General features: G+C 38.3%; 1 protein-coding gene across 1 annotated transcript; it reads right to left on the bottom strand.

Annotated features, from left to right (window-relative positions):
* Positions 1 to 18: 18 nt before the first annotated feature.
* Positions 19 to 4,683, bottom strand: MS3_00003430 (uncharacterized protein). The gene is made up of 6 exons (XM_012944952.3): positions 4,378 to 4,683; positions 3,967 to 4,057; positions 3,875 to 3,930; positions 3,745 to 3,836; positions 1,206 to 1,676; positions 19 to 803 (listed from the first exon to the last, which is right to left on the bottom strand). The coding sequence occupies exons 3-6, from the start codon at positions 3,879 to 3,881 to the stop codon at positions 234 to 236; spliced, it is 1,140 nt and encodes a 379-aa protein (XP_012800406.3). The 5' UTR covers positions 3,882 to 3,930; positions 3,967 to 4,057; positions 4,378 to 4,683; the 3' UTR covers positions 19 to 233.
* Between the last annotated feature and the right edge of the window lie 14,890 nt (positions 4,684 to 19,573).

The raw sequence follows: 19,573 nt of genomic DNA, 5'->3' as shown, positions 1-19,573 counted from the left end.
TATCGGGATATAACCCTCGTTTCCAGGAAGTGCATAGACCTTAACATGTATTTATCTAAAAATAACCATCTAAGCAACATCTAAGGCGTTTCTTAATAGGTACATCTTGATAATTTCTAAGTAGATACAATAGTACCGCGGATAAGCAATATGTAACATACTTTATTATGATATATTTTTTACTAGAAACCAAGATTCATTCAAATTCATTGTACAAGTCTAAATGCTACAATTTAAGTTGAGATAGTTAATGGGAATCCTGACAAATTAGCTTTATAACAAGATAAACTACATAAGGAGCGGCCTGTTTTAGCACATTCATAGCGCCTAGCACAACCGCAACCCATGTCGCATAGACGTGATTTAGGTATTTCAGGAGCTTCGACTTTTTGTATGCAAACATTTGTGTGCAAATAAATATCCTTGTCACTATTATTATCTGTCTCAGGTAAACAGATGACTGTTTGTGTTGATAAACGAGATGAAGATACAAAGCGGATGTATCCTGGTTTGGGATTATATGATTGAACATTTGGCAAACTAGCAGACATGTTATTATCAGACAATTTCGTATTTTCATAAGCATTGTCCACAAAATCGGTATTCATGCAATTACCTTCACTGGGTCGTAATGAAGCATGCGTGTCATTGAGATACTCCTTTTCAACTAAATCCCCCTCATACTTTAAAACACCAAACTGTGAACGCGTTTGAGATGAGATCTGATCACAGTGTGCCAAACCATTATTCCGAAGACCTCTACCTCTACCTCGACCACGTCGCCCAATAACATTTGCATTAATCTAAAAAAGAAAATCCATACTTCGGTTAATTCGTCCGAAATGTCTTATGCCCAAGTATCACTATTCAACCGTGAAAACAAAATTAACATAACACACCCGCAGAAACTCACTACTATGATACGTATGGTTTGAGGATATGTGATAATAAGTAATATATCTTGATAACTTCTAGTTAGTTTATTATATACTTTTAGTGTGGATCAGAATAACCGGAACGCCCCTGAGAAACAAATGTCACAAACTGGATCTAATAATCAGTAGACTACACAAGTCGTTCAAGTGCAGAAGCTTACCCATGCACTCGAAATGAACCATAGATTACTGTGAAAAAAAGTAAAATTTGCATCCATTCCGTTAGTTTCGGTGACTGACATTTTGGACCTTGTGGATACGGTAACTTACCTTGAGCAAACGTTCCACTGTTTGGAGCTTTTCCATTTCCGCTTTGTGCTTAGCTGATTCTCTGCGGTGAGCTATTCTTTTTTGCCGGACGGCAATTTGTTCCGGTGTTAAAGTTGGAGTTGGTTTAGTTGAATTCAAGGATTCTAGACTAATTAGTCTGGAATGAGCTGTAGACTGCTTCATGTTCTTAATATCAGTTGGAACAGCAGTTTTCTGTGATTGTAAACTTATCTGTCGTGCAGTTAACAACTTTGGAGGTTTATATTCCATTTCATCATCTTCAGAATTGTTGCCAGAGCTAGCCCCGGCCTTCAAATTGTCACTGGTATTAGAATCCTGGTCATCTTCAAGAGCAAGGTTTATGTATTTCTTACGTCCACTATTTGTTGCAAGCAACCGCTCATCGAGAAACGAAACCTTTCGTTCGGCAACGGGGCGAAATTGATGTAGAAACGCAGAAAAAGCATCACTCTGAAAGACAAACATTGGCCAAAAATCATTCTAAAAGTGAACTGGATAGTAATGTTAAGTAAACATTCGTTGCTTAGCAAATTTTATTTTCATCTTTGGTTCACACCATTTAAGTTATTTTATTATAGCTGACCATTTTGTAAACCAATAATAGCTTAAATTATCTACTATATGAAAATCGTAGCATTGCTTGTATCCGGGATGATTAGTAGGTCCAGAGAGTTCACCTAACATTTAGAAAATCATTATTCCGACTGTTGCTTTCCGAAACCTGTCTTCGAATTCAGTTCATACAACTATCCTGAAACCAAATGTGATTCGTAACTCCATGATGGCCTAACAGCAGAATAATATTAAACTATATAAACTATTAATTGATGTTTGTTGTAGAAGACAGTCATATTCAAGAGCATGTTGTAATACTACTCATCCAATAATCACGGAAATACGTTATACAAGAGAGGCGAAACTGATCAACTATATCCTAAACAAAATTTATTTACGTTTCGCTAGGCTAAGTTCACTTAGTTTAATAAACTAAAAAAAACGATGTCTTGTAGCATCCACTTAAACTAAAACATCCCGGTTTGTATGGAAAATTACCACAAACTAAAGACCTTTTCCCGGCAGATATTGTGGTGCTCATTAGAAAATTGGATACATCGGTCACATAACAGAAGATGTAGTTTGTGCAGACCAAAGCCTAGTTGTATCCAGAAACAACAATTGGAACAGTTGCTGAATATACAGTACCTGGCGTCCCCTCATGTAACTTTAACCTATACCCCAATGCATCACATTGTTTCCATTTTATACAATTGTCTCTTAATTCAGAAATTTTTCGAAAGGACTTAATTGTAATATTATTCGATTTTTAACTATCTAGCTGTTATTATCAAGTACAGCTATACTCCATCCTCTAAAATTCCATTTGATGTGCTGAGCCATCTACATAACTTCATCCTATATGGGACTGTGACCTTGTAACTAATTTGCATAAATGTTAGGGATATTACCAACTCTACTGCATCTTTCAGTTTTCATTAAAAAGTCCTCTTACTCCAGTGGACGTTTCTATTTTTGTCTTGTAAATTGCAAAGTAGCAAGTTATGGATTGTTAGTGCTGATTTCAAGAAGGTAGAGTATAATAAGTGACTGTGTGTATCGAACATACTTGGAGACGTTATCTGCACGTAGTTCAGAGTTATATGAGCTGAATAAAGTGCAAATCAATAACAGTGCAGCATGTTATGCTGTCACTTCGTGACGGAAGTTATGTTCAGTGGTTAATTTCGGTCTGTAGAAGATCTGGTTATCATATTCCAGTTGGAGACCACTCCTTGTTTTCATACAATGCTTCCATAAACATTATGAAATACTTATCTTACCAAGTTTCGGAGTTTGCAATAACATATTGATGTACTTAGAAAGTGAACCAAAACATATAATCGGACTGAACTGTACTAATACGACAGTACGTAGGAGATCATCTGTCTTGGATTTTAGTGATAGACAGACACCTTGTTCTAAACCAATTGGTTGGAACGATCATCCAAACCAATTATCGACTCTTGCTAGGTTACAACTTAATGTTAATTCACTAGAAAGCCCAGGTGAGTATTAATGACATTTAAAAGATGCCATGAAAATTGGTAGCAGCTTTGCTTTACGAACCACTTATTAAAAAGTGAACTTTTTACCGTCCCTAAAACATTTTAATTTCCGTAGTTCTTATCACGCCACTTATACGCAAAGCAAATAAGGTAGGTCATTTAGGAGCAAGATCTCGCAGAACTTAAGTGAGAGTTGTAGACTAGCAACTGCGTGTGTCAACTAAGTCTGTTCCAACTCTCGTAAGCTACCAGTAGCAACAAGCCTGGTGTTAATAAAACAATTTGATTCTTTGGGAGGGACGCTTTACGGTCATCTTCAGAGGCATCTGTAAGGCTGGGCGAAATGTTTTGAGGAAATTTAACTTGGTTCATAGCCTCGGGAAATGAAACTAGTCAGAACACGCTTTCTGCTTCTTTAACAAGCATTCATTTACACAAAAATATAATTTATTTACTTCTGTATTATCAGTCTGCTCGAAAGAGTATTCATCAAATTCTAAGAACCTTGACCCAAAGTCGTCTGTGGCTGGTAAAGTTGAATCTGAATCTGATAAACTTTGAGTAATTGTTAAATAAATATGGTACCTGACATAGCTGCGTAACACTGGTGAAGTAACAAGATAGTAGATATTAAATTGCTTCTACAATACAATAACCATCATTGACATCTAACTTACGCGGTTTATAATAATTCTAAATTACTACACTGGTGATTCGCCCAATAATTGGTTTATAAGACTCCTGAAAAAGCAGACGATTTCCAAAATCCTAAGTGAAAGGAGGAGAAACAAAAGCCAATGCATTTGAGAAAACTATATATATATATATATATATATATATATATATATATATATCGAATCCATAAGACACTTAAAAATCCTGGAAAGACTGTTAGATGGAACGTAATCCAGCTGTATGGATCATGACCATAAAACTATATATTAAATAATACAACTGTAACATGATATGATATGATATCATGTAAATCATCAAGTCTGTTGGCAGACGTAGCTAATTCATAGAGTATAGTGTATGAACCAATAAGATTTCGAAGGAAAACCATTCAAAAGGCTACAAAACGTTCTTGCCTTTTAGGTGGTGTTGACTTTTCATGAGAATAACAATAATTCATGTATAATGACTGATTCTTTATGCTAAAACTACTGATCAGTGGAATTTAAATGAATTATCATAGGTCGTCCTATAAGTAGGGACTTCGTCGCAGCTCAAGGTCGTCTGTGTACTTGAATAAGACTGCTTTTGGAAATATAACGGCAAACAATAACATAAGACGGAATAAGCGGTGATGTGAATAACTAAATATGTTTAGTTGTGAAAGAATGCTTGCAGTTAAAATTTTGGCAATTAGTACAAGTGCACATATTGCAAGGTCAATATTGGAGCTCAAAACTGTAATATCCAATATCTCTGTCATGAGTATGTATTGGTCGATTGATTCATTTGCACTCGCTTCTTGTTGTTTCAGTGCGGTTCTAGGCATTTGGTAATGTCCAACGGGTGATAGTTCAGCCACACGACTTCTCTAATTCTAGTCAGTGTAATAGTCAAAACGATAAAGTGGTAATGCGAGTGCTAAAAAAGTCGAATGTCTCAAGAATACTAGATAAACTGGCTTGCCGGGAATGCATTGAAGATGGCACAGGTATTCAGTATTTCACGGCGCTTCTACCAGCAACACCTAATATAATTTGTACCCACCAAGATAAATCAAAAGACAGAGTCGAGGAGATCGGAAGAGTGTGTAGCGGTAAATAAATCCCCAAGATAAATAGCTCTGTAAGTTTTCGACATTGGATGCTGACCAGATTAGTTTTAGTGGACTCATCTAACTGAAGGCGCTCGGTCATGCATCCGTACCAGATCACGTGTGGTAACGCTGCGCTCAACATCTACCGCAATCGCTAGCCAGATTATATCAGAGAATTCCGATATATTGGTTATCGCCAAATACACTCTTCCAATCTCCTCGACTCTGTCTTTTGATTTCACTTGGTGGGTGCGAGTTTTATTAGAAGGTGTTGATGGTAAAAGCGTTGTCAAACACTGAATACCTGTGCCATCTTCACGAGGAACAATGGTGAGTGAGCGAGTGAACTTGCAACACTCCACCTTCCGAGGACAAGTACAGTTCTTGCTGAATTTTTCACACAAATGTAAAATCTTCATCCCGGTAATTTCTCCCGATAGTTTAATTTAATTATTACCATTATTCTTTTGCCTAATCGTGAAAGTAGACCTTCTGATTATCTCTAACCAAAGTTTGATGTACATATCTACACATAGTTTCGTGTCTTAAAGTATTCGTGTTATAGTCAGTATTTTACCTCGTTCTTATTATATTACTATATTGGTCATAAACCGCATGTCAGATTCATTACGAACTCAAAACCTGGAGGATTTGTCACCAGTGGAGACAAACACTTACCACCGAAGCCCGACTCCCAGAATTTGGTCGTAGTGACCTCGAGTTGTGGATTTCTCAACTTGAGCATTATTTCATGCGACACAATATCAAATTTGAAGGAATTCGCTATAGAGACCTATGTTCCATCCCTCTCCTTCAGTCGCCAAAGAAGTCCGCGACTTGATTTTAAGCCCACCATCACCACAACCGTATACCATCTTAAGACGAGAGATAACGAACCGTTTATCATTATCAAGTTGCCAAAAAGCCCAAAGACTTCTCTAAGAAGAAACATTAATTGATAGGCTGCTATCACATTTTTACATCATCTCCATGTCTTAGTGGGTGACAACACAGTGTGTGAAGCAGTCCTAAAACAGGGATGGATACAAGCTCTTTTATGCTACGTCGAACAATGTTTGGATGCACAAGACCCTGACACTTCTTTATTTCATCTGGTGCGTATAGTAGATAGGATAATGGAACTAGGTCCCCCAACTGGATAACGAACGACAAATCCACAGAAAACAAGAGCAATCAAAGGACCCATTCCTAGAAGTTTCACTGAGGTTGTTTCGCCAGAATGCAGATGGGTCATAGAAAGAGCAGCAGGTCACCACAACGACTGAGATCCAACGCACAAGATAGGTCACAAATGCTGAGACAATCTGGGCAGTTCCGTTGGTTTCACTGGAAGTTTGGTACCAACTCAACCAAGTTCAGGCAACCATGCGCCTGGCTTAAACAGAATCCCAAGAACATGGAAAAGCGCTCGAATAACCGCTTATTTTATCTTAGAGACAGAAATACAGACTTAAACTTCTTGGCGGATACTGGCGCTGCTCTTATTATAGTTCCCCCAGTATAAAACTGAGCTGGGTCGAGAAACATCCCCAGTCAGACTTCAAGCCGCAAATAGAATTAAAATTGCGACATTTGGGTAGTAAACTTTAACGCCAGATTTGAGGTTCAGAAGACAATTTCCCTGGGTTTTCATTACCAAAACCAAGATATCCTCGCAGGATATCCAAACCAAACTAAATCGAACCTGCAAATAGATAAGAGGGATTCCTTAAACATGAGTGCATTCTCAATACCCAGTGCTATAATTTGCCACAGACTTAGTGTTTATATTCATACCTACCGACTGATGATGCATACGAGTAAGCAACAAGTATCGAGTTCCGCATAAGTTAGATACAAATATGGTGATTACGAATTGTTGAAACCAATCGGGGTGTGTGCCATAAACATGGGTTGTGTTGTGTTGCACGCGTCCGGCTAAATGAATCTTTACAAGATGATGCTGTCCATGTGATTATCAAGGAGAACATTAGTTTTAACGAAGGGGGCACAACTCTCAACTCATGTCTATGATATTGGTTTGAACCTTAGTCAGTGTTGGTGTAAATTCGACAGTGTTTTCAGTTTACGGGCGATTCTCTCAACTGCTTATACTGATGTGTTGCGTGCATGATTATGTCGGTTGACCTCCAACTTGACTGATGGAGTTTCAAGATATTTACTGAATGAGCAACCGAGAGAAAAACATAATGAAATCATCTGTGGTGGATGAAGATAACGAGAAAACAACACCATTTAATAATAATTATAAGTCAATATGTTGACTGGTTTTGTTAACAGCTCCACCAATTTTATCAATCAAGTCATGACAATGCTGTATGAAGATATCATAAAACCATTATGTTCAACTAATTATAGTGTCGATTGAGAATTAGCCTGTGGATAATAGGTATTGTTGTCTTGGGTGATTCGAAATTATCATAAATTCGTAGCGTTAACGAATTCGAGCTGCCTGATTATATTACTAAGTGTAATTTAAAAATATTTTTTTACATAGTGTTAATTTTAGTAGTAGTCTCCAAGGTTTTGATTTTAAACATTTGTTTGACCAACAATTGTCTAATAGTTTAGTTGTTATTCAAGTGCAGCATGATAATACCCAAATTCGGTGACTATTATCTAAATTATCTTCGTCTTTATAGGCAACTAATATGATCGACCAATTCATAAACCCAAATACGTATAGCAGTAACGACTGTGGTGGGTTTAGTGAAAAATGACAAATGCGAACCAAATTATTTTTCAAGTAATGCACCCCATGTTAAGTCCCGGTTAACAAGGAGAGTAATAAATATAACTATTTAAATGTAATAAACTGCGGTGTTTGTATGAACTAACGATTCCTTTGTAGTTGATGAATGCTTGATCTCGAATCCCAAATACACTAGACTCGTTCGTGTTTATCTAGTGCTTCTTGATTAAATTGCGTTATTTCTAGGATTCCAATTTTGTACTATAATTCAAATACTCCTAATTATCATATTAGCGTCGCGATGGGACAGTGGGATATTCATTCAACTTGTGAAGCTTTTGAGTATTATGCGGGAAGGTTCGATATCTGAAGCATGACCAAGAAAGGTGTGAAGGGTGATAAAATTGTGGCACATTTCCTCTCATTCATTGGAACAGAAGCATACAACTTACTAAACACTTGGCGTATCCGGAAATGTCTATCTCACCTCCTTATGAAACTCTTAAGGAACTATTATAAATCACGTAATGTGCACCAGTTTTGAATGTTCTTAGAGGGTAAAATTTCATAAGGTGATTCGTCATAATAACCCAAAGGTCAGGGAATTTGTCTTCGAATTGCAGAAATAAGCTGTCAAATGCAATTTAGGTAATCAACCTCATGTGCAACTGAGAGATAAATTAATTGCAGGAGTTAACATACTGTGTTCGGAAAGAGAGCTGTTAAAAATGCCGAACTGTTCCTTTCAAGATTCTAAAACTGCGTGTCTTAACTACGAAGCAGTGAATGAACTTTATATCCAGTCGATGAAGATTTCCAATACTTTGCTTAGTCGTCAAGATGAAATACAATCTCGAGGTCAGTCAAAATTGCGTTCGTTTAACAGTGATTACTATTCTCGTGTAAATATGAAGGGTGTTTCAACAAGAAATTACAATGCAAATCACAAAGGGAGATCAAGTCTGTTAAATGTTTATTCTGTGGCAAATTTCTTTTTCGTAATTCATGTACATTTCGTTATGCTAAATGCTTTTAATTTGATAACATAGGACACATTCATTCGGTATGCAAAACGACTGTTCATTTTGCTTCAAGTACTACTAAATCTTATAATTTTTATCCCAATAGTTCGACTGTTCTTAATGATCATTTATCTTTGTGTATCGTTTCGAAAGGTTATGCTCATATTCAAAAGCGATTATATACGTCCCTTGGTTCATTTCATGACTTCATTGTGTACACAGGCAGTATAGAGTCCATTATTTCATTCAAGAACTTGAAATCGATAAATCCTAACACTGTGGTACAACTAACTGAAGTGACAATTTTGAAAATCACTGGACACAGACTGTCCGTACGAGGATTTTGTGAATTGCTAATAAGAGATAATCTTCATACATAACATGTGAATTTTTAGTTAGTGAAACAGGATTGTCAATACTGGGTTTAAAGAATTTGGAAAAGCTTTAAGTGGAGTTGTCTTTACTAGTTTCTAAGGAAAATTCTGATGCTTTAGTTAAAGATTCAGTAGCTAAATGTATTAAGTGCAGTGAAGGTATGAAAATACGGCCTGTAAATATTCAAGTACAGGGTGATCCAGTCCTTCTTAAAAGATCAATAATTCCTTATAGTCTTTGAGAAACAGTATAATTAAACCTGCAGCGGTAAATAAATCCCAAAAATCAATTGCTCTGTAGGTGTTCGATATTAGATGCTGACTACATTAGTTTTGGTGGACTAACCTGGCTGAAGGCGCACGGTTATGCATCCGCATCAGATTACAAGTGAGAACACCGTGCTCAATAACCATAGCAATCGCTAGCAAGTCTAGATCAGTCGATCCTCGATATATTGATAGCCTATCGAATATGTCATCGAATTTCCTCGCTTTTACTTTTGATTTGATTTGGTGAGTAAGACTCATAGTATGAGGTGTTACTGGTTAAAGCGTTATCAAACTCCAAATACCTGTGTCATCTTCAAACCTACTCAGTCTTCAGCACGGGGTACTCCTATTGTTACGCCATTGAATTCGTACGGTAGTACCCCTAGAATATGTGGTGACTATAGATTAACACTGAACTCTTGTTTGTTGAAACAAATATGCACGACGATGGAGGCTGAACATATTGTAAGTCGACTTCATGATTCTAAAGTGTTCTGGAAAGTTGGATTAAAAGATGCTTATCTTCAAATGCGTTTAGATCAATCTCCATCTATTTTGGCCACAATTAACACTTCTTTTGGTCTGTTTAAATACAACTCCCTTCCATCTAATCTAAGTTGTTCTCCAGCCATATTAGAAGGTGTTGCTGGTGAAAGCGTTGTCAAACACTGAATACCTGTGCCATCTTCATTGGTGAGACCGACGTGATCTGGTACACCTAATTGCAACTGTGAGTCTGTTCCTTTTTGGGATTTTCATATATTATTGCCTTATTTTTTATATATTGTGATATTTTTTCCCCGTGTCTCAGGATATCTATATATATTTTCCCTCTCATTCTCGTACTTAATATTCCCCTATGACCGAACAGATTCCTAAGGTATTTAAGATTAAGACCATGTCCCCACCCTCATTCCAACTCATGCCCTTCTGGCCCGACAATATCGAAGCCTGGTTCTGTTACGCAGAAGCCGACTTCCACGAGCACGGCGTGAACGACACACGTGCACAATTCCTCGCAGTAGTCAAGGCACTACCGCGGAAATTCAACAGGTACGTAACACCTAGTATGTTTACTAGTGATGTTTCTGACCCGTACGAAACCTTAAAGCGTTCGATTCTTAAACGAGGAGACCTAACCGGTCGACAAAGGTTAGATCAACTCTTTAATAACATAGACCTGCAGTACGGTTCTGCGACGGACATGTTGCAAAAGATGAGAGAGGTTATAGGCCTAAGAACTTTCGACGAAGGCCTATTCAAACTTTTCTTGTCCAAACTTCCCCAACAGGTGTAAGCGGTTCTGGTCTCATTTCAGAACAACGCCTTAGACGAACTGGCTGCATCTGCCGATCGTATCTTAGAAATTACGAAATCTTCTACTACCGAGGTTTTTTCAGTCAAAGAAAAACCTCAAACGACTCAGAATGACATAACCGAGTTATGTCATACACTTACGCGTTATCTTAATTTTCGTAACGACCGTAGGCGATCACACACCCCACGTAGAAGTACTTCATGTAAGTGATCTGTCTCTAGACCACGAGAGACAGATAACCCCGACTGGTGCTGGTATCACAACTAGTATGGAAATTCTTCCAGAAATTGCAGAAAACCCTGCAATTTTCCCAACTCAAAACCGACTGACTCGAAAAACAACTCGGAACACTTCCAAGCCGGCACGCGTTAACGGCAACCGTAGCCGGCGAACATAGCCGTCTGTTACACGTCACAGATGTGACAACGAGAGTTCGCTACGTCGTCGACACTGGCGCGGAAGTTAGCGTTCTCCCAGCGAATCCCAACGACCGGCTTCACGAATCGGCTCTAAACTTACAGGCGGCAAATGGAAAACCTATCGCTATGTATGGCAAAAGGTACATTTTCCTTAACGTGGGCTTACGCAAACCCATTCACTGGATCTTCGTTGTTGCAGATGTTTCTATGCCAATCATTGGTATGGACCTTTCGTGCCTTAAGGTAACCCTCGTGCTATTGATAGAAGAAACCAGAGAAGTAGTGAATATGTCTTTATTTCGATCTTCGCGCAGTCACAGTGGAGCGTGGGATTATCTGTTCAGACAAACAAAGGCTCTCAACATTCAAGATAATAGGGAATATAACGCTTATAAAAAATAAGGAAGTAAATGAATACTCGAACAATACTGTTTTGGCATAAGCTTGGTTGTTTGGGGTCAACTCTTAACCAACCAACCTGAGCTGTTACATTAGCTTCCCCCTAGAATCGACTTCCGTAGGAACGTCGGTTCGATTAACCTATCTATCGAAAACACCTTAGTTCTCTTTCTCATCCCAAGGGAAAATTATCAACTCGCTCACTATTTGACTTACAATCAGTGACGACTAACGCTGTCAACGATAGTCCATGGATGTCTCCTCATTTACTAGCTTGTCATCTTATTTTGTAGCATGTGATCTATTCTACAACTATCGCTGACGGTTTACTGCGTGCTCTCAAGAGAAAGAGTGTGAGAATGTGGAATAAGAATATCTGAGGAAGTGCCGCGAGCGGGCTACCCAACACCATGTTGGTGAGGTACGATTTTTCCATGCTCAGACCGGCTATCAGGTGTTTACTCACCTGCCTCTTTAGTCGCCCTCAAGTAAAAAGTAAAGAAGAATCTACTTCAAAGGTAATGGTGAAAACCAATCACACCTGAAGAACTGCTCCACTGCCTGCATAAAAATAATAAGATACAAAATGGAAATACAAAAATATAATTTATAATTGTTCGGTTCCATGTAAGTGATTGGCCTCCAGAAAGGATTGGTATTCTGGAAGAAAATAGACATAGTGTAGCCATCTTATGTACGAAAAGGTATGAACACAAAAAAAAATACTTTTTTATAATGCATATATGTAAAAGTGTAAACTTGCTAGAAGTTGGACTCATTGTCAAACCCGATCAAATGTATGACCTTGGGCCTATGACGACCGCCTTTTATAACCAGGTACGTAACCAAGGGTGCGTAGTTGTACTCCACAAAACGGAAAAGAATATACGGTTAAGGAGGAGAAAAAATTGTGTAGATTATGAGGATTAAGTACAATTGTGTCAAATACTCTTTTCTGGTTTGATCTAAGTATGTATGATATATCGAAGCAATATTTCGTCAATTCATCCAAGTAACGAATTTGTCTGCACCTTAGAAATGTGTAAGTCCTATTACTCATTGGTATTATATATGGTTAATCGGTAAAAGGAAAGATTGCAGTCATTCGCCCGTGGTTTGATGTGGTCTAATGGCTAGGCACACGGTCTAGCATCCAGGAGGGCAGTGGTTCGAGTGCGTGTGGGGCTAGCGTTTTCGTTCACCAAAACCCCTTCAATACGATGTTTGTTGGCCATATGTTGCTCAGATATGAGAGAAAGATAACAGGAGGACGGATTGATATGTCAAAGTGCCATATTAGAATAGTACAAGTTCTTTGTTTTTATTAATAATAATGCTATAGAAAAAAAACTACAAGTGTGGTAGATTTCCAGTTTACGTTATAATTAAACCAACGAGAAAAAAAGGTATATATATATATATATAAGTTATTGACATAACATGTTTTTTTTATAATGCTAGTGTTAAGTTCCAGGATTTTGTATGGACCACTAATAATAATTGGTTTAACGTTAGCATAGCTGTGATATTCATATTAGTTCAATGTTGTGATTACTTAACAGTTCCCTTATAAGTTGTGTTTAAAATTAGGTATGTGGAATCAATGCGGCTAACATAGTAACCTTACAGTAACGCACTGTACTATATCTTCACGGTTATTGATTCTTAAATGTCAGAAATTTAAAAAAAAAAATTGAATATTGCCAATAATGATGGGTTATATGATCACACTAAAAAGCATGCTGTAGGAAAACTGGTTAAGTCATTATGTAAGTTTCCTAAACATGGAAAAAAATGATGAGAACTTTAATAAGTATTTGACCATGGTTTAATCCAAAATGTTTTGTCTAGAAAACCACTTATTAATAGTAGTATTAAGCGTATCAAGCTACTGAACACATCTTCGACCGAAAACTTTTAGAATTAGTTCATATGGTATATATGTATAGCCAGTCTACATGAAAAATGTATATAGATATATAAGAAGTACAGCCAACATAGTTAATTAACCAGAAAAAGAAATTATAAAACTCGCCTGGGTTGCTTTTTGAATTCGTTGTATTTGCCAGTGTTAGTTGTATGAGTTTGACTAAAATCCGCAGCCATCGTTTCGGAATACCTAGCTTATGTGTCCAGTATTTAAAAAAAAATTAACATAACACTTATATATCAAAGGCAAAAGGTCTGGGGAGTTGTAGGTGAGGCGGAATGAGGAGAAAAGTTATTTTTAAGTAGATGCAGGGTCTGATTAGCTACGTGGTTAGATTTTATCCTGTAGCTGAAACTGTCAACATCCTTGATTGGCTAATCGGATGTGCCCAGCGAACCGTTTTAGTCATTTGTAAAGATTTATCGTTTTTGCATTTCGATTCCGTAATGGATTTGTCAGTTAAACGATCTAACAACACGTATGGTGGTTCATGATCTAGATAAGCCGGCTTTAGCCTATCAATACTTACTGTGTCGATGTTTCCATGTTTTTCTATCACGAAATATTTAGATTTTCTTGAGACGACTTTGAAAGGACCTTCAAATGGAGGGCTAAGTGGTGCTTTTATTTTGTCACATCTTATCCAGACGTGCGTGCAATTGCTTAGGTCTTTAGGTACATATACGGCACGCGATTGTTCGCGAGTATTAATTGGCTTAAGTTTGGACATATGGTCCCGTAGTTGATCTACGTAGTTTCCTAAATTAAGTTTTTGACTGTTAGTATTGGGGTTAATAAATTCACCTGGTAGTCTCAGAGTTGTTCCGAAAACCAGTTCCGCAGCTGAACACTGTGCGTCAGTTTTGACAGATGTTCGTATTCCCAACATAACTAACGGTAGGAATTCTGTCCACTGATTGGGGTTTGAGTGAGATATAAGGGCGGTTTTTAGCTGACGGTGAAAACGTTCTACCATCCCATTAGCCTGAGGATGATATGCAGTGCAGCGTATCCTATTGGAGCCTAGAAGTTTAGCCAAGTTATTAAATAGTTCGGATTCGAATTGCGCTCCTCTATCCGTCGTTATTGTTATGGGTGTACCAAAAATGGTTACCCAGTTCTGCATGAAAACTTTGGCTACTGTTTCCGCTGTGATGTCCGCTATCGGGATGGCTATAGGGAATCTGGTAAATCGATCTATGCATGTAAAAAGATAATTGAAACCGTTTGAACGAGGTAAAGGACCTACCAAGTCGATATGCACATGGGCAAAACGTGCATCTGGTTGCGAGAAAACACCTATGGGTGAATTTGTGTGACGATTAATCTTTGATTGTTGACATGTTGAACACTCTCTAACCCATTTGTGTACATCCTTCTGTAAATTCGGCCATATATATCTGGCATTGATTAGTTTTGTTGAAGCTTTCGCGCCAGGATGAGACAAAGAATGAAAGTTATTATATATCAACTTTCGCATATTTTTGGGAACGAAAGGTCGCGGCATTGCCTTGGTCGTGTCACAATAAATTAGAATACCATCGATAGGTGATGGGAATTGTTTTAAATTAAGACTTGAATTGTTTGTTTTAAGTAGGTTTTGCAATTCTAGGTCCTGCTCTTGTTCGTGTCTTAACGTCTCGAAGTTTACTGTAGACTGCTGTAGCACGTTCATTTCTAGTCTGGATAAAGCATCTGCCGCCTGATTGTCCTGACCTTTGACATGTCGGATATCGCTTGTGAACTGTGATATATAGTCAAGATGTTGGACTTCTCGAGGTGAGTATTTATCGGCTCTCGCTTTTAATGCATTCGTCAGTGGTTTATGATCCGTAAAGACTATAAATTCCCTACCTTCTAACATGTGTCGGAAGTGTTTAATGGTCAGGTAGATTGCAAGAAGTTCTCGCCCGAAGGTAGAATACCTTGTTTCGGCTGGAGCGAGTCTTTTCGAGAAGAAAGCAATTGGTTTCCAGGCGTTTTTAACCAGTTGGTTAAGGGTACCGCCTACTGCTTTATCTGAAGCATCCACCATCAAAGCAAGTGGGGAAAGAGAATTCGGATATATCAACGTAGTTGCTTGAGCCAGTTTATCTTTAAGCTGTTTAATAGCTTCGATGGCGTCAGAAGACAGTTTGAATTCTTTTGGTTTTCCTTTAAGTGAATCTGTCAAAGGTTGCATTAATTGTGCACAACCTGGTATGAATCTGCGATAAAAGTTAATTAGGCCTAGAAAACTTCTCAGTTGTGTTAGAGAACTAGGTACGGGGTATTGTTTGATAGTATCCACTTCTTTTTTCATAGGTTTAATCCCTTCTGGGCTTATTGTGTGACCGAGAAATTCTAGAGTTTGAACACCGAAAACACACTTACTTTGATGTATGTTTATTCCATGTTCATCCAGTCTTTTCAACACTGCTTGTACATGCTGTTCGTGTGATTGCAAATCGGGGCTGGCAATTAACAAGTCGTCTATATACCCCTGCGCAAATGGCATATCTCGAAGTAGGTTATCTATGAATCTTTGAAATGTCTGTGCCGCATTTCTCAGGCCGAATGGCATGCGTACAAACTCGAATAAGCCAAAGGGTGTAGTAATAGCTGTCTTGGGAATATCTTCATCAGCCACCGGGATATTGTGATATGCCCTGACTAAGTCAATTTTAGTGAATATGTTCATACCCTGTAAACCGTTGGTGAAATCTTGGATATGAGGTATTGGGTACCTATCTGGTACGGTTTGACGGTTTAGGGCTCTGTAATCCCCGCACGGTCGCCAGTCACCTCCATTCTTCTTTGGGACCATATGCAAAGAGGATGCCCATTGACTATCAGAGGGACGGATAATACCCAATTGTAGCATATAATCAAACTCGGCCCTAGCGATTTTGAGCTTATCTGGTGCTAGTCTCCTGGGTTTTGCAAACACCGGTGCACCTTCGGTTTTGATAGTATGACTCACTTTTAGTTTGTCTTTAGAAGGCTGTGGGTTTGGTTTAGTTAAGTTTGGAAATTCCGCGAGTATATCTTGGAATTTCGCTGTTGTTACTGGGGGAGTTTGAATCAAGTTAAGAGAGCTGATGTGACTTCCTTTGCCTTTTGTGTAATACGAAGTTTCTTTTAGTGTTAGTCGCCGTTTCTTGGTGTCAACTAGAAATTCGTATCTCTCTAGAAAGTCCACTCCCAGTATTGCCAGATCTAAGTCGGCTACCGTGAAAACCCAAGGGAATTGCCTCCTGAACCCCAAATCTAGGGTTAATGTTTTCTGCCCAAATGTCGCGATTTTAGTTTTATTTGCAGCTTGAAGTGTAATTGATGATGTTTCTCGACTAATCTCAGTTTTATGTTGAGGGATGATGCTAAGAGCAGCGCCAGTATCCACCAAGAAATTCAAGCCCGAGTTTCTGTCTCTAACATAAAACAAGCGACTGTTTAGGCGCCCCTCCTCAGTCGTCGCGACCTGGGGAGGGGTTACTCGTTTCCCGCTGTCTTAGAATTATGCTTAGGCCAGGCGCATGGTTGCATGCACTTGGTTGAGTTGACACCAAACTTCCAGTGGTACCAACAAAACTGCCCAGATTGTCTGGACATTTGTGACCTGTTTTGTGACTTGGATCGTGGTCGTTGTGGTGACCTGCTCCTGTTTCTATGACCCATTTGCATTCTGGTGACAGCCTCAGTGAGACTCTTAACACTCGCAATGAGTCCTTCTATGACGGGGTCTTTTGCTGATTCTACTTTTTGTGTGTGATTTATTGTGCCTGATCCAGTTGGAGGACCTCTTTCCATTATTCTGTCGGCTATACGCGCTAAATGAGATAATGAGGTTTCAGGATCCTGTGCATCCAAACAGTGTTGGACGTAGCATGGGAGAGCTTGTATCCATCCTTGTTTTAGGACTGCTTCACCCACTGTGTTATCACCCACTAAGACTTGGAGGTCACGTAAAAACTGTGACGGCGACCGATCACCTAGTGTTTCACCTTGAAAAAGTCTTTGGATTCTTTGACTATCTGATAATGATAAACGGTTCATTATCTCTCGTCTTAAGATGGTGTATGGTTGTGGTGATGGTGGATCTAAGATCAAGTCACGGACTTCTTTGGCAACTGAAGGAGGAAGGATAGAACACAAGTCTCTATAGCGAATCCCTTCAGATTTGATATTGTGTCTCGTGAAATAATGCTCTAGTTGAGCAAGCCACAACTCAGGATCACTACGATCAAATTCTGGAAGTTGGGATTTCGTAGTCATAACAGTGTCTATCTCCACTGGTGACAAATCCTCCAGATTATGGGTTTCTATTGAGTCTGACATGAGGTATGTGACAAATATAGCAATAAAATTAGCACAAAAAGTGGTTACTATAACACGAATAACTTAAGATAATACGGAATAAACTAGTTATATACTCAACTTAGTTTACGGATAATCAGGTCTACTTTTACGATTAAGTAAAAAAATGTTAATAACAGAAATGAGGTTAAATTTGTGTTCAAAAAGGGCTCACCAATTTCGTGCCTTAAGGTAACCCTCGTGCTATTGATAGAAGAAACCAGAGAAGTAGTGAATATGTCTTTATTTCGATCTTCGCGCAGTCACAGTGGAGCGTGGGATTATCTGTTCAGACAAACAAAGGCTCTCAACATTCAAGATAATAGGGAATATAACGCTTATAAAAAATAAGGAAGTAAATGAATACTTGAACAATACTGTTTTGGCATAAGCTTGGTTGTTTGGGGTCAACTCTTAACCAACCAACCTGAGCTGTTACAGACCTTCTACAACACCATAATCTAATCGTCGATACTCGCAAACGGAGGCTAGTAGACGGAAACACTAATTTATCCGTTTGCGTAACCTCTTTTACTAGTTGCAGATTATCCCCAGTCACAATTAAGCATACGATAGACCCAATGTATCAACCACTACTCGATAAGTATCCTGGGATTCTGATGGAGTTTTGTCCTCTGAGCTGGATGGCGCTCGTTCATGCATCCGTAGCAGATCACGATTGGGATCGTCCTGCTCAACATCTGCAATCGCTAGCCAGATTAGATCAGACGATTCTCGATATATTGATATCACATCAAATATATTTTCCAATCTCCTCGATTCGATCTTTTGATTTCACTTGGTGGGTACGAGTTATATTAGAAGGTGTTTCTGGTTAAAGTGTTGTCAAACACTGAATACCTGTGCCATCTTCAATATCCATGGTAAATGATGAGACATTCATTAGACACAACTGGTCCAAGAGTGGTATGGTTATACGTAGGTAAATGTTTGCCAAGTCAACTCTAAATGCTTCCCACTAATAGAGTTGTGGTTGTGGTGGTTCACATGGTCACTTTGTACGAGAGAGTATACCAAATATGCACAACTCCCAATGAGAAAATGTGACAGCGTATCTGAGTGTTTGCCATTTCGTCTTCAATCTTCCGAGGGTTGACTTGAGGAGCGTGGTGATGATTTCCTGGTAATATCCAAAAAACCCAATCCTAGAAGTTTCACTGAGGTTGTTTCGCCAGAATGCAGATGGGTCATAGAAAGAGCAGCATATTGATATTTTATTATCCTTTCCACTCAATTGAGACTTTCATCGCATCACTCTAAACTATAACTGCACAAACATTTATTCTAGCGTCATATCTTACTGCAATTATAAGTTTTTTTTCTAATTATTTTTGTTACTAATTTAACGATACACACATAGTCGTTTGTTCTTGTTCTGTGTTCATAAACACGCCTATTAGACTGTTTGCGTATTTCACGTCTCCTTTATTTCTATTCCCTTATTTTCTCCATTTCCTTCTTTAAACTCAATTCAATATTCTTCTCAATTGCACAGACCCGATTTATTATTATTAATATTCTACTATTATTGCTCTAATTTTTTTTTAATGGCAAGTATAATGCTGACATTATTGAAAATTGTGTATTATTGCATTTTTTGAAGAAACCCGAAATGGTTTCTTCACAACACTTATGTACCCATAAGATGTTTGTGAATAATAATAATAATAATAAAGTGTGGGAATTACATATTTCTCAATACCTAGTACCAAATG

Source organism: Schistosoma haematobium, chromosome ZW (assembly GCF_000699445.3).
Source record: "Schistosoma haematobium chromosome ZW, whole genome shotgun sequence".
Classification (NCBI taxonomy): Eukaryota; Metazoa; Platyhelminthes; class Trematoda; order Strigeidida; family Schistosomatidae; genus Schistosoma; species Schistosoma haematobium.
Note: the sequence above shows the minus strand (reverse complement) of the source record. Positions and strands in the feature narration are given on the sequence as shown.